At 43.7% G+C, this 25,670-nt stretch overlaps 1 protein-coding gene and 1 long non-coding RNA gene across 7 annotated transcripts in view; one reads left to right on the top strand and one right to left on the bottom strand.

Annotated features, from left to right (window-relative positions):
• Positions 1-25,670, top strand: part of LOC137328035 (zinc finger protein 665-like) — a 60,896-nt gene that overhangs the window by 3,798 nt on the left and 31,428 nt on the right. For 4 of the 6 annotated variants that reach the window (XM_067994119.1, XM_067994118.1, XM_067994115.1 and 1 more), the window contains exons 2-4: positions 21,551-21,670; positions 23,133-23,404; positions 25,446-25,507. In XM_067994119.1, the coding sequence (XP_067850220.1) occupies positions 21,551-21,670; positions 23,133-23,404; positions 25,446-25,507 (454 nt within the window). Of the gene's footprint in view, positions 1-21,354; positions 21,431-21,546; positions 21,671-23,132; positions 23,405-25,445; positions 25,508-25,670 lie in introns of those variants that run through there. The other 2 variants (XM_067994117.1, XM_067994116.1) reach the window with 2 other exon arrangements.
• LOC137328034 (uncharacterized) lies at positions 9,451-20,770 on the bottom strand. The gene is made up of 2 exons (XR_010964600.1): positions 20,558-20,770; positions 9,451-10,111 (listed from the first exon to the last, which is right to left on the bottom strand). It is a non-coding gene; the product is annotated as an uncharacterized lncRNA (long non-coding RNA).

Here is a 25,670-nt window from a genome sequence, read left to right as displayed (position 1 = left end):
TTATATTCTATGCCTCGGCTAATAAAGGCAAGTATCCCATATGCCTTCTTTACCACCTTATCTACCTGTTCCGCCGCCTTCAGGGATCTGTGAACTTGCACACCAAGATCCCTCTGACCCTCTGTCTTGCCTAGGGTCCTCCCATTCATTGTGTATTCCCTTGCCTTGTTAGTCCCTCCAAAGTGCATCACCTCGCACTTTTCCGGGTTAAATTCTATTTGCCTCTGTTCCGCCCATCTGACCAACCCATCTATATCGTCCTGCAGACTGAGGCTATCCTCCTCTCTATTTACCACCCTACCAATTTTTGTATCATCAGCGAACTTACTGATCATACCTTTTACATTCATATCCAAGTCGTTAATGTAGACCACAAACAGCAAGGGACCCAGCACCGATCCCTGTGGTACCCCACTGGCCACAGGCTTCCAGTCACAAAAACAACCTTCGACCATCACCCTCTGCCTTCTGCCACTAAGCCAGTTTTGTATCCAAAGTGCCAAGGCACCCTGGATTCCATGGCTGTCCGTGGCTGTTTTTTTTTGGCAAGTAGAGTTCTTGCCCCTCGGGTATAAACGGATTCTGTATCACATTAAATGTTTCTTTAAACATTTCCCACTGATCATCAGTCGTTTTACCCATTAACAGATTTGCCCAGTTTACTGTGGACAGTCTCTGTCTCATCCCATTGAAGTCGGCCTTACCCAAGTCTAGAATCTTAGCAGCTGATTCACTTTTTTCCCTTTCAAACACTACATTGAACTCGATCATGTTATGATCACTATTGGATAGATGTTCACGCACAGTTAAGCCGTTAACTAAATCTGGTTCATTACTCATTACTAAATCTAGTATGGCTTGCCCCCTTGTTGCCTCTAGGACATACTGCTGCAGAAAACTATCCCGGACACACTCAAGAAATTCACTACCTTTCTGACAGTTGCTCGTCTGCTTTTCCCAATCGATGTGAATGTTAAAGTCCCCCATTAAGACCACTATGCCTTTCTTACACGCCTGTCTAATCTCTGCATTTATACAATCTAGCACTTCAGAGCTGCTGCCAGGGCTCCTATATACAACTCCCACTATAGTCTTAGATCCTTTCCTATTTCTCAATTCAACCCACAAGGTCTCTGTTGGCTGCTTACCTCTCATTATATCCCCCTTTATCATTTAAGTGATTTCATCTCTAATCATTAAGGCTACTCCTCCCCCTCTTCCATTTTCCCTATCTCTCCTGTCGACCTTATAACCCGGTATAATTAGTTCCCAATCCTGACCATCCTGCAGCCAAGTCTCAGTAATAGCTGTCATGTCATACCCTCCAATTTGAATTTGAACCTGTAGTTAATTTAATTTATTCCTTCTACTCCATGCATTTGTATATAGAACTCTTAGTTGGGGCCACGCACCCTAGCCTGACTTTCAGCTTTGATGCTGGGTTAATCGCCTTACGCCTTCTAGTTTTTATTTTATCTGTCGTGCCTAAAGTACACTTTCTTTCCGCTGCTCTACGCTTTTCCTTTCACTTGTTCTTGAACAACTGTTTGTACTATTTGTATTGTAGATTTCCTCTGGGTCTTCCCCTTTCTTGCTGCTCTCAACTTTACTCCCTTCTGACTCCCCGCTCAGGTTCCCATCCCCCTGTCACTCTAGTTTAAAGCTTCCCCAACAGCACTAGCAAACATCCCCGCGAGGACATTGGTCCCGGTTCTGCTCGGGTGTAACCCGTCACGCTTGTACAGGTCCCACCTTCCCCAGAACCGGTCCCAATGTCCCAGGAATCTAAATCCCACCCTCCTACTCCATCCCTGCAATCACGCATTCGTCCTGTCTTTTCTCCTGTTCCTATACTCACTAGCACGTGGCACTGGTAGTAATCCTGCTTTTTAATTTATCTCTTAACTCCTTAAATTCACCTTGCAGGACCTCATCCCTTTTGTTTACCTATGTCGTTGGTACCAATATGGACCACGACTACTGGCTGTTCACCCTCCCACTCCAGAATGCCCTGCAGCCGCTCCGTGACATCCTTGACCCGAGCACCAGGGAGGCAACATACAATCCTGGAGTCACGTTTGCTGCCGCAGAAACGCCTATCTGTTCCCCTTACAATTGAATCCCCTATCACTGTAGCCCTGCCACTCCTCTTCCTTCCCTCCTGTGCAGCAGAGCCACCTGTGGAGCCCCGCACTTGGCTCTTGCTGCTTTCCCCTGATAAGCCATCTCCCCCAACAGTATCTGAAGCAGAATATCTGTTTGAGAGGGAGATGGCCCCAGGGGACTCCTGCTCTACCTGCCTAGTCCTTTTAGTCTGCCTGGCGGTCACCCGTTTCCTTTCTGCCTGCGTAATCTTTACCTGCGGTGTGACCACCTCACTGAACGTGCTATCCACGATAGTCTCAGCATCGCGGATGCTCCACAGCGAATCCACCCGCAGCTCCAGCTCCGAAATACGGTTAGCCAGTAGCTGCAGCTGGACACACTTCCTGCACACATGGTCGCCAGGGACACTGGTAATGTCCATGACTTCCCACATAGTGCAGGAGGAGCATATCATGGGTGCGAGCTGTGCTGCCATGACTTGCCTGAGACTCTCAGACTCTCCTCCCGCTCGAGGTCTCTCCTTTTATACTGTGCTCCCCTCTCGGACTCACCTGTGACATCACACAGTAGTTTTCTCTTGTTGCAGGTCTGCTGCTGCTTTTATTCCCCAATCTCAGTCTTCTACGCTCAGGTCCACTGCCGCTCTGTGGAAAAAGTTAGGAAAAGCAAGGCAAAGCAGCACCTCCTTCCTCCAACTCCCACACTTACCAAACTCTCAACAGTTCACACTGTGTTGTCCGCACACCGTGCTGTTTCACTGACAGGCCCCTGTATTTCTACAGTTTGTGACTCAGATGAGTCAGGCCTGCCCCACCTTCAGGTACCAGTTTAATCTAGCTAACTAATTAACTTACTACAGCAGCTCTCTCTGCTGAAGCCTGACAGAAACTTAAAAATTTAAACTTTAAAATTGAACTTCAACAGTTGAAAGCAATATACACTAGATTTTAAAGAGATTAACCCTTAAACTCCCACACTTACCAAACTCTCAGCAGTTCACACTTTGTTCCATCTCCAATATTTTTAAAACTAATAAATGAAAGTGTTCAAAGACAATGGAAAAAAAAAACAGTTTTTTTCATGCGGCTGTGATTTTTTTCTTGCAACAGTGTCCTGGAGATTAAACGTTAATTCCTGAAGACTCCAGGACAATCCTGGACGGTTGGCAACCCTACTCCAGCCTGCTCCACCATTCAATTAGATTGTGGTTGATCTGCACCTCAACCCCGTTTACCTGCCTTTGCTTCATATCCCTTGAAACCCTTCCCTAACAAAAATCTATCAGTCTCAGTTTTGAAAGCTCCAACTGTCCCAGCAGCCGCAGCCTTTTGGAGGAGAGCATTCTGTAATTTTTTTGATGGTGTTGGACATCTTAGCCCAACCTGACCCTGTCCTCATGGTATCCACATGTGCACCTTCCCAGTAAGGATCAAAGCTACCATTTTGTCTAGAAAAAGAGGTCTTCATTTTTTATGATTTTGGTTATCAGCTTGGCTTAGTTGGTAGCACTCTTGTCTCTCAATCTGGGTTCAAGCCCTACTCCAGAACCTGAGCATGTAGTGTGGGCTGATACTATAGTACAGTACCAAGGCAGAGATGTGTTGTCATCTTTCAGATGAGATGTTAAATTGAGACCCTGTCTGGCTGTTTACTTGGATGTAAAAGATCCCATGGCACTATTTGAAGAAGGGCAGGGAGTTTTCTCACTGATCTCGTCAATATTCCTCCTTCAACCAAAACCACCAAAAACAGATCAAATTGGTCATTCATCTTTGTGAAATTTGCTGCAAGTTGGCTGCCATATTTATCTAACAGCAGTGACGATTCAAAAGTAGTTCATTCGATGTGAAGTGCTTTGGGACGTCCTGATGGCATGATGTGGTGCTGCATGAATGCAAATCCTCTTTCACTTCAGGCCTTTGAAGTTGCATTTAAATGCATTAATTTTTGTTGTAGGATACTGGCAAAATAAGCAGAGCTCCATAATTTTTGATAAATGTCTGACCTATTATCCTTTTGCCATATATTTCATGTCACTCTGGTAATATTTGAATTTTTCACGATTTGCCATTGCGGTGAGAAACAACTCGTATGGTGACAGCTTAATTTTTTTAAAACGTCCTTTGAAACATTTGCAAGATGGTAAATAGACTGGCTTGAAAATAAATGTAAGAAGCTTGAAACATTTTTGAGCTTTCTGTGTCAAATTCACTACCATTGTATATTGAAGTGCACGTAAGCATCCTGAAAAATCTTCACACTGTCGAGAATGTTTAGTGAAACATACAGCATATTATAAATGTGTGTCCTACATAGTGAGATTTGAGGTTTGTGTGCGGGGCGGGTCAGTGGAAGTAACAGAAGTTATACCAGAATAATACCAAACAAAAAGATGTTTTAATGTTTCATCAATTTCATTGGGGTTATGATTGTATAAGTAATTACAGGTATCTAATATTTACTCTGCAAACTTAACAAAAGATCAGTATTGTTATTTCTTAGTACCACATTAAAAATCCTTTGAATAATGTTTTTTAAAAAAATGAGGTCTGTGAACAAAGAATGTTTAGGTCATTTAACTAAATTGTAGCCAGAACATTGGCAGATGTAATAATAGAAATTGGCATTTATTTATGCAATTATAATTCCCACTGTCATTTGTATTACAGATGTCAAAAACTAAGATCTCAAACTGTGTTTGAATCTACAGCGTTACACACAGTAAATCTGTTCTCCCAGATACCAGCCTAACTTAACAAACATGTAAATTGCTTTTGTTTTATATCTCCTGAATTCCCAATTGGGAAAACTATTAATTCTTATTTCAGAGTGCGAGCATCATTGCTGCTGTGGTGTGGAATATAAACATCCAAATACCCAAAATACTGAGCTTGTTCAATTACTTCTGTACTGACCTAGAATATTTGTTTCTCCAATCCAGAAATTGTGGTATCAGGATGATTAATCTCACTCGTGTTTGGATGTTTCTAATGTGGGATGTGTTTACAAACAAGTCTATAAACTTCCCTAAGTATGTGATTAACATTTTGCATCTTGTTTGTGGACATTACCAGAATGTCTCTCTTTTTTCCCCCTCTACTCTTACTGGATTATATTTTCTCATAGTGCCAACGTTTCGCACAGGATCGTGTCAGGTTAATGGCTATGCAATCCTTTGTTAGCGGAAGGGCTCAACTCAACTATCAACGCTGAGCAGTTTGCCACATGTATAGGCAAAGTTTGTTTGTTGCAGATGGGAGTAGAGTAGCACCATGGCTGTATAACCTCTAACAAGATCTAATTTATGCGACTGCCGAAGGCCCGTACACTGACAATGATATCTGATCATAGAATCATACAGCACAGAGGAGGCCATTTGGCTCTCTGAAAGAGCTACCAACGAGTCCCACTCCCCTGCTCTTTCCCCATAGCCCTGCAATTGTTTTCCTTTTTAAGTAGAGATCCAATTCCCTTTTGAAAGTTACTATTGAATCTGCTTCCACCACCTTTTCAGGCAGTGCATTCCAGACCATAACAATTTGCTGCGTAAAAATGTTCTCCTCATCTCTCCTTTGGATTTTTTAGCCAATTACCTTAAATCTGTGTCCTCTGGTTAGCGACCATCCTGCCAGTGGCGGGTCGGTAACAGTAGATGACACTGTATGTGTTGTAGACATTTGTTTTTGAGTGACTGCCTCCCCAGCAGCATATTCCTGCACTGACAGTAATAGAGCAGGGGAATGGAATTGGGTATTTTTTTTCTGATGCACTAACTAACACACATCAAGCAGCAAATATACTAAATTCTGTTCAGAACTATGTAAATTTAGAGACATTTGCTCCATGTGATAAATCTCACAGTATAATGGAACCTTTTGTTTAAATGAGATTTATCAAAACACGTATACAAATATTTACTTTAATCCATCTACTTAAGAGCAGCTCTTGTTTTGGCACTTAGACAACAGATTCAGGTGCTTCTGCCTCCCACACTCGGTCCATAAAGGTTAGTTCTGCATCAAAAACAACTGGCTTTGAAGGCTGTAAGTAAAATACCTTTACCGTTCGAGTCCTTAATCAAAAGATCGCAAGGTGGTTGGTTCCAAAGTATAATGGCTTTATCAAGAAGTTATAACAACTAACGAAGAGGTTAAAAGACAAAGAGTACAATCAAAGATGCTGGTCACATTGATACAACCTGACACAAAGTTGATCACTTTCCAAGGCTTCAATGTGCACTTTCAAAGGTCTTGATTACTTGAGCAGTCCAGACCTTCCCCGCGAGCACTCTGAGAAACGTGTGGAAAAGCAGCCAACTTTATACAGATTTTAGACATTTAGTCCCATCAATCATCTCTTCTGTCCATGAGGCTGCTATCAGTCTTCTCTCTTAAGAACGCAACATTTTGCTTCTAATAACTCCCTAATGATTAGTTGTCTTCAAGATGCTATGAACTCCATCTTCAAGGAAACTGTAACAAGGCTAGGGATGACTCCCCTTCTAACTGATAAACACAGATGGTGCCCAAATGTTTAAGTGCCCATGGAGGCCTTCTATTTCACAAGGTCATAAAAACAGCTTGTTTGGACAGACAGAAAGCCTTTGTTCACAGCAAAGCTGACATACTGCTTTTCCTTAACAAGGTTTACAATATTATAAAGAAAGCTTGTATAGTGCTTTTTTTAACATTCCCTTCCTCTGAGCCTACAGGAAAAATCTTTAGGCTCATACTCCTGTCCCATCTTTAGCTCACGGCTTGGTAGCGCACTACATCCATTTGCCTGTTCAGCTTTTATACATTGAGAATACTAAATGAAGCATTATGATAGCAATTACAGTAAAAACAAACTGAGCAAGGATTAAAACCTGAGAGAGAATTCTAGCCCAAGGATGTTGTCTGTCATTATATATAGTTTCCCACCACGCATGATTTGAAAGGGTAGATGTTTTCTTTCCAATGTCAGCAAAGTGTTGTTTCATTTCAGTCTTTGAATCTTAATCTCCAACAGCCCCTGGTGACCTCACATGGCCTTATCTAATGTTTTCATCTTGTCAGCATCACATGCCTATCGGACCCATTTGGTCTTCTGATCTAAGTGGGCTGTGGACTTCTGACTGTCCCAAGAGCTCCTACTTTTGGGTGCAAAGTGTCCTATCTTTATAATATTCAGCTGTTGGGGCTGCACGTACGCATCTCTGGTCTTCTTTCCTAGCTGTAAATTATCTCACCCCCGTGTTGACTCTTGAACAGCATCCTTGTCTCCACCAGCACCACCCTCTTGCTAAATGTCCAGACGCTACATGGGATGGGATAATTTACTATGTTGAGTTTAAACCATATTCCTACATCTCCAACCTGAATGAAACCACTCTGGGTCAATTTTCACCTTACCCCATAACTTTCTTCTTGGTCTTGTCTAAGATCACCTTGAGTTAAATTTTATTAACATTATGTTTACATAAACACACATAGACATATACATATTGCTCCTAAGTTTCATTTGGTTAATACTGAAACCTAACGTATATCATAATACCAAGAAATCATAGACTTAAAAGATTCTCCAGCTCTCCTTTTACTGATTTCCATCTTGTGGATATTTTCTAAGTATTATTTCAGTCAGTTTCATAGTTAACTCAAAGGAACCTAACCCTAAATTTTGGAAATCCAAATTACTATGTCCCTCTTTACTACAATTTCAATCCCTCTGGTTGGTACCAGTGTTTCCTGATTGTTTCATTAATTAGTCGGTTTCTCTGTGGAGTGTGTGTCAGTGCCTTGCATAAAAGGATTTCTCACTCTCCTGGGCCACATTAACCTTTTCATGTCATGCTGTTGTCAAGTAACTGAGCGTGTCTGAGACCCATTCTTCAGTGCATCTTCATCAAGCACTTCTGCATGCTAGTTGCCTCACACGCAACATATCACAGGTAATGTTCTTGAATATTAACTTTCTGCTGGCCAGTTTCTTCTTCCTCAAAGTACTGGTGAATGTGTTTTCCATGGCACACTTCATATGTCCAGTAAGATTCAATCCTGTAAGAGCAACTGCTCTGTTGGAAGAGTGGTTCCAATAGCTCACCAGGCTGTAGGCCTTTGTAATCACGTCCTTCATCCTGGTCTCCGTTTCCAATGGCGACATACATTTGTATCTTTCATGTCCACTGTAGCCATTCTTAGGCTTTCAGGTTATGATATCAAAAGATCGGGGGTGTCTGGAGGTCTTTGCTTATCTTCCCCTGCTTGGTCCTGATGTCTCAGGTCGTGGCCAGGCTATCAAATGCAGTTTTTTTCATTGTTCATTATAGGCATGGACACAAACATCTCCAAGAGAATGTTATCAATTAACTATTCTCAACTACTCTTTCCTGACTTTCACTAGATTGTACATTTATACCAGATTGACATCTTTGGTAAATCATGCCCAGGGATTTATGTTACTCATGGATGCACTCATATATCTTTCCCTAATCCTTTTGGTTTGGTTCCTGAAATTCACCCATAACCATCTGGGGCAATGACCTTAGAAAAATTCCCATTTGGTGGTGTAATTTCCTTGTTTCTATCTTATATCCTCAACCACTTCCTCTCATCCATGAGAGATAGGAGCAGAAATAGGCCATTCTGCCCCTCGAGCCTGCTCCGCCATTCAATGAGATCATGGCTGATCTGATTTTTACCTCAACTCCACTTCCCTGCCTTTTCCCCATATCCTTTGACTCCCTTGCTGATCAAAAATTTGTCTAACTCAGCCTTGAATGTAGTCAATGACTCAGCCTCCACAGCTTTTCGGGGTAAAGAATTCCAAAGATTCTCGACCCTCTGGGAGAAGAAATTCCTCCTCATTTCCATCTTAAACGACCCCTTATTCTGAGACTATGCCCCCCAGTTTTAGATTCCCCCATGAGGGGTAACATCCTCTCAGCATCTAACCTATCGAGTCCCTTCAGAATCTTGTATGTTTCAATAAGACCTCCTCTCATTCTTCTAAACTCCAATGAGTATAGACTCAACCTGTTCAGTCTTTCCTCAAAAGACAACCCTTCCAACCGAGTGAACCTTCTCTGAACTGCCTCCCATGCAAGTATGTCCTTCCTTAAATAAGGGCACCAGAACTGTACGCAGTACTCCAGGTGTGGTCTCAGCAGCACCCTGTACAGTTGCAGCATGACTTCCCTGCTTTTATACTCCATCCCCCTAGAAATAAAGGCCAATATTCCGTTTGCCTTCTGGATTACCTGCTGCACCTGTATGTTGACTTTTACCCATCCCATTATATTACCATTCATGAACCCTGGAGGAACTTTACTGTCCAATACAATATTTACAGTCGAGTCCAAAATCAAAACATTTTTTGTTTATTTTACTTAACTTCTTGAACTGCTTTTCATTATCCCAATTAAAAAACAATATTGTTGCACTGACAGGACTTGTCGATGTACAATTTTATTCCTTGATACACAGCATTGGATAGGAACCATTTAGACTGGACTTTTTTTTATTTTAAAATATAATTTGATTATCCCTTTAAATTACAGGTAAATTTTCCCCACTCGAGTGCTTGAATAGCAACTTATATCAATTTATCATATCAATTTCATAAACAAATTATGTCCAGGCTTTGTGGTTTTACAGTAGAGACAGAAGTGCTTGTAATTACTTTTGGATATACCTTCCCCACCTTTAAGCACTTGGTCTCAGAAAACAAAGAGGTTAAAGCAAAACAACTCCAAGTGTTTTCAAAAGAGGAATAGCAGCTTGGCTCAAGGCTGATGATTTCTTTTCCTTCTCTAGTAATTTTGAATGTTCGAAATCCAAGTCTTAGTCCAAAACGTCACTATGTTGTGACATTTGATATCTGCCGATGTCTGCAGTTAAGGTCTTAAATTCTTCACACCACTAGATTGCTCCGTAACTTTGTGAAGCCACTTTTATGTCAAAGAACTACTCTTGGTAATCCTGCACCATCAACATTCATACGAGTCCTGAAAACCAGTCTCCTGCTTTAAAAGGAAAGAAAAACAAAAATCCATTATTGTAGCTCTTCTTGAGAGCCTAAGGGGTAATTCGTCAATTCATTTTTTTAAAGAATAATCCCTTTAACAGAAACAAATCCAGAAAAACAAACACGAGAGACGGCCGAGCTTCTCTGTCCTCTCTCTCTCTCTCTCTCTGGAGCTTGCAGCCTGTCTGAAATTAACCGTGTCTCTCCCACTCTCAGATATACCTAGGACGGCTGACTTTGGAATTGCCAACTCTAAGTCTTTCTCTTTCTGTCTTTGATTGATTTCATTTATTCCCTCAGATAAGGAGGGTTCAGAATGTTCGAGCTTCCACTCCCCATCCCATGTTATTAAAGGCTCATAGCCTGGAAATGTCCTTCTGGAGTCGGTGGAGGCGGTCTCGTCCTCCTCATTCTTGCATATTGTCATTGTCCATAAACCATAAAAGGATTATAGGAATGATGGCATGTACCATTTCGATGTCCCTGCCACTTCTTTATCTGGTTAATATGTACCTACCTATGCTTTTTATCAGTCTGAATTTTGTACATATTATTATTCAATTTGTCTATCGTCGAGAAGGGTTCTTCAAATCTCTTTGCCCACTTTCCTGTGACATTGTTCAGTTTCACCATCACCTTGTCCCCACTTCAAGACCCTTTACATCAGGACCAAACTTGTGGCGGCACTTATTATTGTGGCCAATTGGTAGGGCGGTACTTGAGTAAACCTGTCCATGGTCACACTCTCGTGTTGAGGTCCAGGGAGGGCGCTGCCTCACCTGATTTAATCCAAGGATCCTCACCATGCACCCATGAAGGAAGGGGGTGAAACAATAAAACTGTTTGTTTAGTAACTGCTCTTTCCACTTCAGAAAACTGTGACTTGAGATTGAAATGCTGGAAGCTCAAAAGTTGTCAGGCCAACTTCTTAAAAAAAAACTAGTACTGTCCAAATACTTCAACAATACAGAAGTAAGGGTTAATTACTTCTTGTTTGTCAAAACCTTAAGAGAGTGGGGGAGGAGTCAATCACAATAGCACAAAGTGCTTCGAAGAAGTTCAAATTAATTTATAACCAGAGACCAGCCTGCAGCTGTAACTTGTAATTCTTTAAAGCTGCATTTTATCTTTTTCCCTACAATGAAATCTCAATTTAAAGTATTTAGTATTTAGGTATGGGGAAAGGGCAGGGGAGTGGGATGAGCTGGATTGTTCTTGCATAAGGTGCGGACTCGATGGGCTAAGTGGCCTCCTTCTGTGCTGTAACCATTCTATGATTCTATGATAGTACAATCACAAGACATCTCCAGATTGTTGTCTTATTCATTCTTTTCCTTTTTGTCGGTCGCTTTTTTTCTGATCACAGGATCAAAAGTTATGCTGTCAGTTTGCCAACAGCCATCACTTTCCAATACAACCAATATCATTAAACGAATAGAATAACCTCCAATGTCAAAATTTTAAGACATCAATTCATGCTCATCATTACTCAACGCAAAAGAGAAAAACACATAACAAGCATTAAAAAGGGGTGTAGCCCGCAACAGCGAAAAGAAAGCACGCACAATTAGGATAATTGTAAACAATTTTACAACACCAAGTTATAGTCCAACAATTTTATTTTTAATCCCACAAGCTTTCGGAGGCTTCCCCCTTCCTCAGGTGGTGTGGAGCCTCCGAAAGCTTGTGGGATTAAAAATAAAATTGTTGGACTATAACTTGGTGTTGTAAAATTGTTTACAATTGTCAACCCCAGTCCATCACCGGCATCTCCACATCATGGCAATTAGGATAGGCATTTTAAAGAGACAGTACACTGAAAACAAAAGAACACATTGTGTTGTTTGTAACACTCTCCTTTTCTCCTTGATTCCACCATAGACTACCCTTTTCTACTTAAACCGTATTTCAATTTCTGATGTTTGTGACTTAACCCCATTCTGCACGAACTCAAAGTTTCAAACTCACAGTCTGTGTCCTCACCCAAGCCTGGTGTGGTGAAGGTCCCTCCATCTTTCTCTTGCTTACAATTCATCAAAGCTTGCAAGGCAGCCTGACCTCCACTACCTCCTATCCCCACTGCTTTCCAGACTGCAGCTACAGTATCCGCCTATTTCTGCCTGCCTTCTCGTATCCCTGCTGGCAGACACTTGAATACATTGGGGATACAGGCACATAGTACCATTCGCTCCTTCTCTCTGTCGTCACAGTCGTTCAATTCAGCAGTTTGATCTATTCCTGCTATTGAAGCTACTGGGTCTTCTCTGACTTTTATGTTAGGAATAGTTTTCACTAATTCCTGTAATTGCATACTCGTATAGGGGATCTCGATAGTCTGTGTCAGGGCTGGGACCAGTGTCCTGGTGAATCGAATAACTAGGATTGTAGATAAGGCTTTTATGGGGATGGGGGAGGGATCAGGTGTGGGGAAATTTAGAAATCTGAAGAGAAAAGTCAAAGCATTACAGCAGTGTAACGATTTGGGTAAGATAAACAGAGGGTGACAGGAAGGGACAGAGAGTTTAATGGTAATGGAGCATCAGCGAATAACGTCAAAGCAGGGAAAAAGGGTAAAAAAATTAAAAGCGCTTTATCTGAATGTACGAAGCATTTGTAACAAGATAGACGAATAGAGATAAATGGGTTTGATCTAGTAGCCATTACCGGGACGTGGTTGCAAGGTGACCAAGGTTGGGAACTAAATATTCCAGGATACTTAATGTTTGGAAAAGACAGACAAATTGAAAAAGGAGGGGGGTAGCCCTGATAATAAAGAATGACATAAGGACAGTAGTGGGAAAGGATCTTGGCTCGGGAGATCAGGAAGTAGAATCAGTATGGGTGGAGAAATAACAAGGGGCAGAAAACACTGGTGGGAGTAATTTATATGCCCCCTAACAGTAGCTATACTATTAGAGCATTAATCAAGAAATAATAGGAGCTTGTAACAAAGGTAATGCGATAATCGTGGGGGACTTCAGTCTTCATATCGACTGGACAAATCAAATTGGCAAAGGTAATTTGGAGGATGAGTTCTTGGAATGCATTCAAGACAGTTTCCTAGAACAATGCATTGTGGAACCAACCAGGGAACAAGCTATTTTAGATCTTGTCTTGAGTAATGAGACAGGGTAAATTAGTAATCTCATGGTAAAGGATCCTCTGGGGAAGAGTGATCATAATATAATAGAATTTCACATTGAGTTCAAGAGTGACATACTTAAGTCCGAAACTAGAATCTTAAACTTAAATGAACACTGCTGTAATGCTTTGACTTTTCTCTTCAGATTTCTAAATTTCCCCACACCTGATCCCTCCCCCATCCCCATAAAAGCCTTATCTACAATCCTAGTTACATAGGTATGAGGGGCGAGTTGGCTCAGGTAGATTGGGAAATTAGATCAAAAGGTATGACGGTAGATAAGCAATGGCAAACATTAAAAAAAAATTTCAAAATAGTCAACGAACGTACATTCCATTGAGAAATAAAAACTCCATGGGAAAAGTGGCTAACTAAAGAAGTTAAGGATAGTATTAGATTAAAAGAAGAGGCTTATAATGTTGCCAAGAAGTGTGGTAAGCCTGAGGATTGGGAGAGTTTTAGAAACCAGCGAAGGATGACCAAAAAATTGATGAAAAGGGAGAAAATAGAATGAGAATAAACTATCAAGAAATATAAAAACAGATTGTAAGAGCTTCTACAAGTATGTAAAAAGGAAGAGAGTAGCGAAAGTAAACGTGGGCCCCTTAGAGGCTGAGACAAGAGAAATCATAATGGGGAATAAGGAAATGGCAGAGACGTTAAACAAATATTTTGTATCTGTTGTCACAGTAGAAGACACAAAAAGGATACCAATAATATTGGGGAACCAAGGGTCTAATGCGAGTGATAAACTAAAAGTAATTAATGTTAGTAAAGAAAAAGTACTGGAGAAATTAAAGGGATTAAAAGCCAACAAATCCCCCAGACCTGATGACCTACATCTTAGGGTTCTAAAAGAGGTGGCTGCAGAGATAGTGGATGCATTGGTTGTGATCTTTCAAAATTCCCTAGATTCAAGAACGGTCCCAATGGATTGGAAGGTAGCAAATATTCAAGAAAGGAGGAAGAGAGTAAACAGGGAACTGAAGTCCAGTTAGCCTGACATCGGTCGTCACAAAAAAATCTGGAATCCATTATTAATGAAGTGGTAACACGGCACCTCGAAAATCATAATATGATTAGGCAGAGTCAGCATGGTTTTATGAAAGGGAAATCGTGTTTGACCAATTTATTAGAGTTTTTTGAGGATGTAACTAGCAGGGTAGATAAAGTGGAACCAGTGGATGTGTATATTTGGATTTTCAAAAGGTATTCGATAAGGTGCCACATAAAAGGTTGTTACACAAGATAATTTGTTGGGACTATATATATAGTCTTCGGGAGCCCTTGTCCACTACTCACTTCCCGGTTCCAAAAGATTCGAGTCGACCCCAGTTGGTTATGGTGGCAAGTACTTTAATACGAAGAACAGTTTAGTACACGCAGTATTTAAGTAGCAGTTTACAGGATGGAAACTGGAGATATGTTACCTGCTTCCACTCTGGATAGAGCTCGCGCTTTGGCCTCTCGCTTTTCACGGTCCTCACGGCCCCACCCTCTTGGATCCCACCGATCCTGCCTTCTGCAGACTTCTTTCCTTCTTCCAACCAGTCGTGGGCTACTGCCAGCATGTCCGCCTTAACAAACCTAGCCTGCTGTTCCTGGAGGGATCCTCTACGCTGGACCTTGGTTTGAGCTGTGTCTTTATTCACGGTGTAGCAGGAAGTCCTGTGGTGAGCTGACTTAACATCCCCAGTCCAGATAGTGAGGCAGGACAAATGAGGCAAACGTAGTTCACCAGCTTGACAAAAGGATCTTGACTTGCTGAGACAATGGCGAGACATTCAACCTCATCAGGAGGAGAAGGCTTGATGCTGCTAATGACATGGGACAATGGCGAGGTACTCAACCTCATCAAGAGGAGATGGGCTGTTATCTTTCTGGGAGAAGGCGGCCCACCCATTCCCAGTCATCTCAAACAATGGATGAGCTGTGTCTCTACAATATATATCTCCCCTGCTGATCACTTTAATATACTGGGTATCTGTGGCTGTCCCCGGTAAAAGTCCCTGAAACAGGCTTATAATTGGTACAATATGTGTGGTTACATGCTAAATGTATTTCATGATACATACATTGCGTAAAAACAATTCTTTGGTCGGATCGATGTTTGGGCCTCAGCCATTTACAATCTATATTAATGACTTAGATGAAGGGACCAAGTGTAACGTATCCAAGTTTGCTGACGATACAAAGCTAGGTGGGAAAATAAGGTGTGAGGCAGACACAAAGGGCTCGATGTTACCAGGCCTGCGGGTTTCCGGCGGGTTGGGTTTCGGGAGCGTGGTCAACACGCTCGGTGAAATTAGTGGGTTGCCCGCGCGATCGTAGCAGGCAACACACTAAGAGGAATCAATTACCTGCTCCTCCGGGGTCCACGCTGCTGGTCTGCGCGTCGGGCGGGCTGCGCATGCGCAGTACGATCTGTCAGCTGGAGGCTCTCTAGTTAAAGGGGCAGTCCTCCACTGACAGATGCTGCAACCAATGGAACAAATTTCAGCATGGAGCAGCCCAGGGGGAAGGCTGTTCCCAGTTTAATGATGCCTCACCCCAGGTATCATCAGATGGGGTGAGGAGGAGGGCGAAGACAGAGATCTTCCACCCGGCGGGCGGGAGGAAGCGGCCAGCCTCTGCCACCAAGAAGGCCTGGCTCGAGGTGGCAGAGGGGGTCACCTGCGCAACCAACATATCGCCCACCTGCAGACAGTGCAGGAGGCGCTGCAATGACCTCAGTAGGTCAGCCACAGTGAGAACACGAAGTCTTTCCCCTACACTCCGTCTGCCACAACACTGCCCCAACCCCACATCTCCTTCGGCACCGCCAACACTACTCTGTCACATCACCCCTCATACCCACTCAAACCCCATCCTCATCTTACCTCCACCTACTCACCTCGCCAGTACTCATCCTGCCACTAACACGCAACCCAATCCTCATACAATCTCATGGCTCTATCCCATACTCACCCTCTCGTGCATCTCCCTCACGGCCAGCCTCACTCAACCTGCCACCACCTGTGCTGCAGCCACAGGGCATGCATCACATATGTGCAGTAGGCAGCGTAAGGCAAATGTTTTGTGAGCATGAAGGGGGTGCACAAGGGTGTCTGAGGGTTTGCCATGGGTGTTACCTATATTGAATTTCAGAGCAACAAACAGCACACATTATATTGGCACCACCACTGCCATGTCTCCGCGAATCCTGTCTGTTGTGTCCAATAATGCCCGCTCCTGGGTATCACTATGAGGACCCACCACTGATGCCACCCATCGTGTTACTGCAGAGTAGGTGCAGGTGTATTTGCAGGGCTCTTCCGCGCAGACCACTGAGAGACATCGGCGGTGTAGCCGGCTGCACCCTGGAAGGATGCGGAGGAGAAGTTGTGGAGGGCAGTGGTGACTTTGGCAGCGACAGGTAAGCACTTGGTGCTGGGGCCAGCCAGGAGCAGCTCGGCATGAAAGAGCCTGCAGATCTCCACGACTACATGTCGAGCGAATCTGCGCCTCCCTGTGCACTGCTGCTCGGAGAGGTCCGGGGAGCTTCGCCTCGGTTTGTGGACCATGTGGCGAGGGTAGTGCCCTCTGCGATGCGTCTCTCTCTGCGGTAGCCCTCCCTCCTGCTGTGCAGGTGGGCGTGCAACAACACCGTGTTGGGGGGCTCCACGTCTCTGCGGTGGACCGCGTGGACTGCGAGGCTGCTGGTGCTGGTCATGCTGTTCGTCCTCCGAGGGTGTCCACGCACCACCCATCTGGCAGGTGTTGGTCTGAGGGGTTGTGCAGGGTAGGTGGGTGGTTCCTCGGACTGGGGCTGCGGTTTCGTGTCGGTCTGTCCTCTGGCTTGGCGGGGGGTGGTGGGGGGCAGGGGTTGCCCTATGTGACGCGGTGGCCTCCTGCGTGGGTGAGGGCTCGCCCCCGTGGAGTGCACCTTGGCAGCTGCCACAGGCTGCTGGCTGCAACACGCCTGGTTGGAGAGAGACTGTTTCCCCCAGTGTGTGAAACAGTCTGCGATGCAGGTAAAATCCCACACTTCCTCTTTTGACAGCAGATTCAGCTCATTAACTGACCTCAACAAGCAAGGTAAGTACTCTCAAGTGGAACCCCGCTGGCTTTAATTGCCTGCGGGATTCCCACCAGCGGGGGCCATGCATGCAGCCCCGCACGTCATCGGGGAACCCGGAAGTGGTCGGGATCGCGGTGCGATCCGGTCACGTGACCTCATATCGGGACTTTCGGGGCCCCCCTGCTGGAAATCCGCAGGAAACCCGACCCTAAAATCGAGCCCAAAGAGTCTGCAAAGGGTATTGACAAGTTAAGTGAGTGGGCAAGAAGGTGACAGATGGAATATAATGTTGGGAAATGTGAGGTTATTCACTTTGGTAGGAAAAATAGAAAAACAGAATATTTTTTTAAATGGTGAGAAAATATGAAATGTTGGTGTTCAGAGCGATTTGAGTGATCTTGTACATACAACACAGAAAGTTAACATGCAGGTACAGCAAGCAGTTAGGAAGGCAAATGGTATATTGGCCTTTATTGGAAAGGAGTTGGAGTACAAGAATAAGGAAGTCTTGCTGCAAGTGTACAGGGCTTTGGTGAGACCACACCTGGACTACTGTGTACAATTTCGGGCTCCTTGCCTAAGGAAGGATATACATGCCTTGGAGGCGGTGCAATGAAGATTCAGTAGATTGATTCCTGGGGTGAGAGGGTTGTCCTATGAGGAAAGATTGACTAGATTGGGCCTATACTTTCTGGAGTTTAGAAGAATGAGAGGTGATCTAATTGAAACATATAAGATTCTAAGAGGGCTTGACAGGGCAGATGCTGAGAGGATGTTTCCCCTGGCTAGAGAGTCTAGAACCAGGGGACTTATTTTCAGGATAAGGGTCGGACATTTAGGACTGAGATGAGGAAGAATTTCTTCATTCAGTGGGTTGTGAATATTTGGAATTTTCTACCCCAGAGAGCTGTGAATGCTCAGTCATTGAGTATATTCAAGGATGAGATCGATAGATTTATGGACTCTCGGGGAATAAAGGGATATGGGGAATCAGCAGGAAAGTGGAGTTGAGGTCGAAGATCAGCCATGATCTTATTGAATGGCAGAGCAGGCTCGAGGGGCCATATGGCCTACTCCTGCTCCTATTTCTTATGTTCTTATGTGTCACGTTCCCTTCAGCGTTTTCAACATCTGCAGCTTCATCCTCTGGTAGTTGAGCTTCACCCTCGACCCTAACTCTTCTGACCTCTCGTTTGACCGCACATGTGGGGGTCATTCCGGGTTTCGGGTCCCCCGGACCTCAATCATGATGATGATCTCGGTCATCATCCCCTTTCCAGTAATACTCTGCCCTTTCTGTGAGGTTATCCCAGTCTATACCTTCGTTCCCACTATCATCTCCTCAGTTACACCACACTGACTTAGGACATGTACCATCCCACTGTGGGATTTCACCTGTTGTTTAAGCTTTTCTCTCTGTATTACATCTATCATGATCAGGCCCCTTTTGGGTCGTCTCTTTTGCTTTCCTCGTAATATCAGCCATAGTTTTAGTGGCTGCAGTCAATTCATTTGTTTTAGCCATTGATTTTTCTAACTTATATTTAAGTTCCTCTGACTCTGCCTGTCTTTGAGTAACCTCGTGTTTTGTTGCTACCTGCGTTTGCATGTATGCCACTGATCCCTGCAGCATCTCTGTACATTTTCTATTTTCATAGTCCATCTTGCTATGCTCTTCCTCCTCTTTCTGTGCTTTATCTTTCAGCATTTTATATTTAGTCTGAACCGCCTGCAGTTCATCCTTTAACCTTTCCACCTCCTGAAGCTGAAAAAGCAGCATCCCTGCTTTCCAGCCATCACCTTTGATCCTTTCTTCCTTAGTTAACTCCTTCTCTCGATCCTCAACCTCACACAAAGTTTGACAGTTTTTAACTAATAAAGTACAAGTTCCTAGCTACTTCTGAATATGTTTATTTGTCTTATCTACTAGAGTTGTTTTTACTGGTGGCTCTTCCATATTTGCGCAATTATTAATCTCCTCTGACATGGGTAAACACTCCCCTTTTTAAAAAAAAAAATTAAAACGAACAGTGAGTCCGTGCGAGGATATCTCTCGCCACGTTAACCAACTCACTTCCTCCTCCCAAAAAACGTGAGCGCACCAGCCCACCTCACTCGGACCGTGAGCGCACCAGCCCACCTCACTCAGACCGAGAGTGCACCAGCCCACCTCACTCGGACCGTGAGCGCACCAGCCCACCTCACTCGGACCGTGAGCGCACCAGCCCACCTCACTCAGACCGTGAGCGCACCAGCCCACCTCACTCAGACCGTGAGCGCACCAGCCCACCTCACTCAGACCGTGAGCGCACCAGCCCACCTCACTCAGACCGTGAGCGCACCAGCCCACCTCACTCAGACCGTGAGCGCACCAGCCCACCTCACTCAGACCGTGAGCGCACCAGCCCACCTCACACGGACCGTGAGCGCACCAGCCCACCTCACACGGACCGTGAGCGCACCAGCCCACCTCACACGGACCGTGAGCGCACCAGCCCACCTCACTCGGACCGTGAGCGCACCAGCCCACCTCACTCGGACCGTGAGCGCACCAGCCCACCTCACTCGGACCGTGAGCGCACCAGCCCACCTCACTCGGACCGTGAGCGCACCAGCCCACCTCACTCGGACCGTGAGCGCACCAGCCCACCTCACTCGGACCGTGAGCGCACCAGCCCACCTCACACAGACCGTGAGCGCACCAGCCCACCTCACTCAGACCGTGAGCGCACCAGCCCACCTCACTCGGACCGTGAGCGCACCAGCCCACCTCACTCAGACCGTGAGCGCACCAGCCCACCTCACTCAGACCGTGAGCGCACCAGCCCACCTCACTCGGACCGTGAGCGCACCAGCCCACCATAAGTCCGTGTGATCAGCATGTTATCAACTCACAACCGTGGGTAACCAACTCACCCCGGTACCACCACTGGACAATTATATAGATCTCCCACGACCCAAACTGTGATCTCAACTTTTGCCCATTTACCAAGTACAACGACCCAAATGCTTATACTTCGCATAATAACCCAAATACCTATAGTTTGTACCAAATAAAACCTCACGCCCTACGCTGGAACACCAGCATGTAAGTAAAATACTTTTACTGTTCGAATCCTTAATCAAAAGGTCGTAAGGTGGTTGGTTCCAAAATATAATGGCTTTATTAAGAAGTTATAACAAGTAACAAAGAGATTAAAATACAAGAGTGCAATCAAAGATGCTGGTCACATTGATACAACCTGACACAAAGTTGATCACTTTCCAAGGCTTCGAAGTGCACTTCTTGATTACTTGAGCAGTCGAGTCCTGCCCTGAGAGCACTCTGAGAAATGTGTGGAAACGCAGCCAACTTTATACAGATTTTAGACATTTAGTTCTGTATGTGTCTCCCATCAATCATCCCCTCTGTCCCATGAGGCTGCTATCAGTCTTCTCCCTTAGGAACACAACATTTTGGAACTAACAACTCGCTAATGATTAGTGGCCTTCAGGATGGTACAAACTCCATCTTCAAGGAAATCGTAACAAGGCTAGGGATGACTCCCCTTTTAACTGATAAACACGATTGGTGCCCAAATGTTTAATTGCCCATGGAGGCCTTCTCTTTCACAAGGTCGTTAAAACAGCTTGTTTGGACAGACAGAAAGCCTTTGTTCACAGCAAAGCTGACATACTGCTTTTCCTTAACAAGGTTTACAATATTATAAAGAAAGCTTGTATAGTGCTTTTCTTACAAAGGTGATGGTGGTGAATTCTTTCCATTTGAAAAAAATGTAACCTGAAATACTCCCTGATCCCTAAAAGCACCATTTTATTTTTAAAAGCCCAATAATTTATCCCAACAGGAGAATCGCCAGTTTATTGGAGCTACAAAGCCGCCTGCTGGAGAAGTACGTTGGGTATGTTGTGGAAAACACCATAGGGATGACGTGGCAGGCCTGTCCTTGGCTAGCAATCCTATGTCTAGCAGAGAACAGCGTGTTTTATAGTCCTGGCTGGATCCCAGCCCCGATACTCCAGGACAGTTTGTAAACAAAATAAGATCGTAACCAGCCACGGCTCCAAGCTGCTTTTATGGCCACAAAAGTTGAAAATCATTATTTATTTCTTTGGTGTGTTTGTAGATTTGTCAACTGGTGGTTGAGTATCTGGGAATGGGCACTAACTATTGTGAGATTTGCATGCCTCTTTCCCCTTTTGATAAACTTAACTCAATTTGTTCTTGCAGGAAGTGATACTTGGTGGAAACATGGTCTCAAACCAATCAATGGAGGTGCAAGCACCATCTCTGAGGGAGCTAACAAAAGACAGCAACACCCCTCTAAAAAGCAGTAGTGAAAATGTTAACTCGTGTAAGTAAATCTTAATTTTGGACAATTGCAGTATTGAATTGAGTTCAGTTTTTGTTACATCATTATGAATTTTTAAAAATTGAGTAATTAAAGTCTTCGTCTCATGCGCATCAATAGCGCAAAACTACTACCTGAAACACTCAAATATAGACAGGCAGGAAAAGCTACTGATCACGAGCCAGCAACCTACTCAAGCAAATCGATTAAATTGCAGAAAGTTTTCAGCGAGCACTCTCGGGTGAATGCAGTCAGGATCTGTTTTGAGACCCTTTTTTTCAATCCAGGATTATATCTGCATCTACTTTGACACTTAGAACTTTAATGGTAACTGAGCATCGTCTACTGGAGTGAAGGCTGATGCAAAGTAGCCATTTAAAACTTCTGTCATGACCTGGGACTTCACCTGAATCTGCCCAGACAGTCCCATTCTTCTGCCCTTTCCCGTAACATTCTTCTTTTTCAATATATTATTACAAATATTAGATCTTGCATATCCACAAGCTGTATAATAGTTTTACTTTGTGTTAGTCATGTGATGTATTGCTTCAGTACATTTGCGCTGGTACAGTGGTGAGTGAACCACTGCATGCTTAAGATGCAGCAGGACAGCAGTAAACATCAGAAACTGTACCCCAGGTACCACACTACTTGTGAGCAACACCACAGAGATGTACAATTTATTTGTAATTAGTACATGTCCTACTTTTCCTCTTTATCTGTCTTCCAAAACTGCTTATTTCCACATGGTATTCCTTCCGTTTCTAAAGTAGCACATGGATGATAACAGAACTGAGAGGATATACTTATCAGGAAAGGCTGAACAGGCTGGGGCTCTTTTCTCTAGAAAAAAGAAGGCTGAGGGGTGACTGATCGAGGTCTTCAAGATAATGAAAGGGTTTGATAGGGTGGAGGTAGAGAAAATGTTTCCACTTGTGGGGAATCCAAAACTAGAGGTCATAAATATAAGATAGTCACTAATAAATCCAATAGGGTATTCAGGAGAAGCTTCTTTACCCAAAGAGTGGTAAGAATGTGGAATGCATTACCACAAGGAGTAGTTGAGGCAAATAGCATAGATGTATTTAAAGGGAAGCTGGATAATGAATAGAAGGGTATGCTGATAGGGTTAGATGAAGTAGGGAGGGAGGAGGCTCGTGTGGAGCATAAATGCCGGCATAGATCAGTTGGGCCGAATGGCCTGTTTCTGTGCTGTAGACTCGATGTAGCCAAATGTGGCACAAGCTACTCCTCCAATTTTAATAGAGGTGCCCCTTTAACTTTGAGTATCAGCAGATTCATAATTTATAACTCTTTCTGTGCAAGTTAAATTAACAGATTTTGCCTTTAAATTTGATTAAAAGCTTGTTATTGGGAAAAACTACTAGAGGAATGTTTAGTTCTTTCTCAAATGACAGAAAAGCTCCTTGTTAAAGTAAAGTTTGTTTTTTGTTGTTTTTCTTAGTCTTTGAAGACTGTCAGGAGTATTTTGTGGGTGGATCTGTTGCTGCTGGACTACCGGTTTTTGTCATGGACACATCTGTTGAGTTTGGCACCCATTCGAGAGCATTTTACACCATTCCTCAGGGGCTTGCAGTGGGACCATCAGGGAATCGAGAGGGAGGGCTTGGAGTATGGTGCACTGCGAAGACCATACCTAAAGGAGTCCTTTTTGGACCATATGAAGGCCAGATTGCAGTTGAACAAGGTCCAACAGAAAACCTATATTCCCAGATGGTATGTATAGTTTATTTTTTGTTCATGTTTTTATTATTGCTAATTCCACCCCTCCCCCACCCCCCCACGCTAGAATTTTTTTTTATCAACAAACCTGTTTCTTTAGTTGGTAGAGTGTCAGCGAGCTTGATGCATTATGATGGCCATTTTACTCCACAGCAGCTAGTATTGCAATGATCAGAATACAAGTGCAATAAGCAGCCGGGTGTTGCTTTTGAAGTTTTTGTCACATAGATAAGATTAAAAATAGATAGAAAGGAGTTGCTAAATAGGTTGGCATCACTCAAAGTTAACAAGTCACCTGGCACAGATGGGATGCATCCTAGGTTGCTGAGGGAAGCAAGGGTGGAGGTAACAGAAGCTCTAACCACATTTTTTCAATCCTCCTTGGATATGGGAGTGGTGCCAGAGGACTGGAGGATTGCAAATGTTACACTCCTGTTCAAAAAAGGGGAGAGGGATAAACCTGGTAACTACAGGTAAGCCAGTTAAACGTCAGTGGTGGGAAAACTATTAGAGACCATTGTCAAGGACAAAATTAATTCTCACTTGGAGAAGCATGGGTTAATAAGGGACAGCCAGCATGGATTTGTTAAAGGAAAATCATGTCTGACTAACCTGATTGTGTTCTTTGATGAAGTAACAGAGTGGGTTGATGAAGGTAGTGCAGTAGATGTTGTATGTATGGACTTTCAAAAGGCATTTGATAAAGTACCACATAACAGACTTATTCGGAAAATAGAAGCACATGGGGTTAAAGGGACGGTTGTAACTTGGATTCGTAATTGGCTATGGGATAGGAGGCAGAGAGTAGTGGTAAATGGATGTTTTTCTGACTGGAGAGACGTATGCAGTGGGGTCCCCCAGGGGTCAGCTTTAGGACCATTGCTTTTCTTGTTTATATATATAAATGACCTGGACTTGGGTATAAGGAGTACAATTTCGAAGGTTGCGGATGATACAAAACTTGGCAAAGTAGTAAATAGTGAGGAGGATAGTAGCAGAGTTCAGGAGGACATAGACAGACTGGTGAAATGGGCAGACAGATGGCAGATGCAATTTAATGCAGGAAAGTGTGAAGTGATGCACTTTGAGAGGAACAATATGGAGAGGCAGTATAATCTAAATGGTACCATTTTGAGGGGGGTGCAAGAGCAGAGGGACCTGGGGGTACATATTCACAATTCTTTGAAGGTGGCAGGGCAAGTTGATAAGGTGGTTAAGAAAGCATATGGGATACTTGGCTTTGTAAATAGGGGCATTGAATACAAAAACAAGGAAGCCGTGCTAAACTTTTACAAACCTCTGGTTAGGCCTCAGCTGGAGTATTGTGTACAATTCTGGGCACCACACTTCAGGAAGGTTGTCAAGGCCTTGGAGAGGGTACAGAGGAGGTTTACCAGGATGATACCAGGGATGAGGGATTTCAGTTATTTGGAGAGATTAGAGACGCTGAGATTGTTCTCCTTAGAATAGAGAAGGTTAAGGGGAGATTTAATAGAGGTGTTCAAAATTATGAGAGGTTTTGATAGAGCAAGTAGGGAGAAACTGTTTCCTCTGGAAAATGTGTTGGTAACCAGAGATCATAGATTTATAATAATTGATAAAAGAGCTAGAGGGGAAATGAGGAGATCTTAACAGAGGGTTGTTAAGATCTGGAACGTACTACCTGAAAGGGTGATGGAAGCAGATTCCATGGGAACTTTCAAAAGGCAATTGGACATGTACTTGAAGAGAACTAATTTGCAGGGTTATAGAGAAAAAACTGGGGTGTGGAACTAAATTGGACGACTCTTCCAAAGACCTGGCATAAGCACGATGGGCTAAATGGCCTCCTCTTGTACTGTAAGATTCTATGATTCTACTCGATGCTTCTATATCACGGTCGTAAAATTCAGCTGGAGACTTGTTTTGTCAAGAACAGGATTCTCTATCGAGTTCATTGTAAAAAGTGCCTGAGATACATTAGATGTTACGTTCTTCAAAGCATATATCTTCCATTATAAATACACCAGCACAAAAAATGTTTTTTAATTCACAGGTGCAGGAGAGAAATTTGGTCAATCTGCATGCCTTTGATGAAACTAAATCCAACTGGATGAGGTGAGTTGTCAGTTAGTCCCTCTTTATCACATCGTATATTTAATGCTTCGCTTCGTAGATGCAATTTTCTGCTTATTGTCCCATAAATAATATGGATTTCCCCAAAAGCGCGTTCTCCATTTTTAGACCTGTGATTTTATTGCTCTAGGGGGAGTATATTTCC

Source organism: Heptranchias perlo, chromosome 12 (assembly GCF_035084215.1).
Source record: "Heptranchias perlo isolate sHepPer1 chromosome 12, sHepPer1.hap1, whole genome shotgun sequence".
NCBI classification, from domain to species: Eukaryota; Metazoa; Chordata; class Chondrichthyes; order Hexanchiformes; family Hexanchidae; genus Heptranchias; species Heptranchias perlo.
The sequence above is the reverse complement of the archived record's forward strand: the minus strand, read 5'-3'. Positions and strand labels throughout refer to the sequence as shown.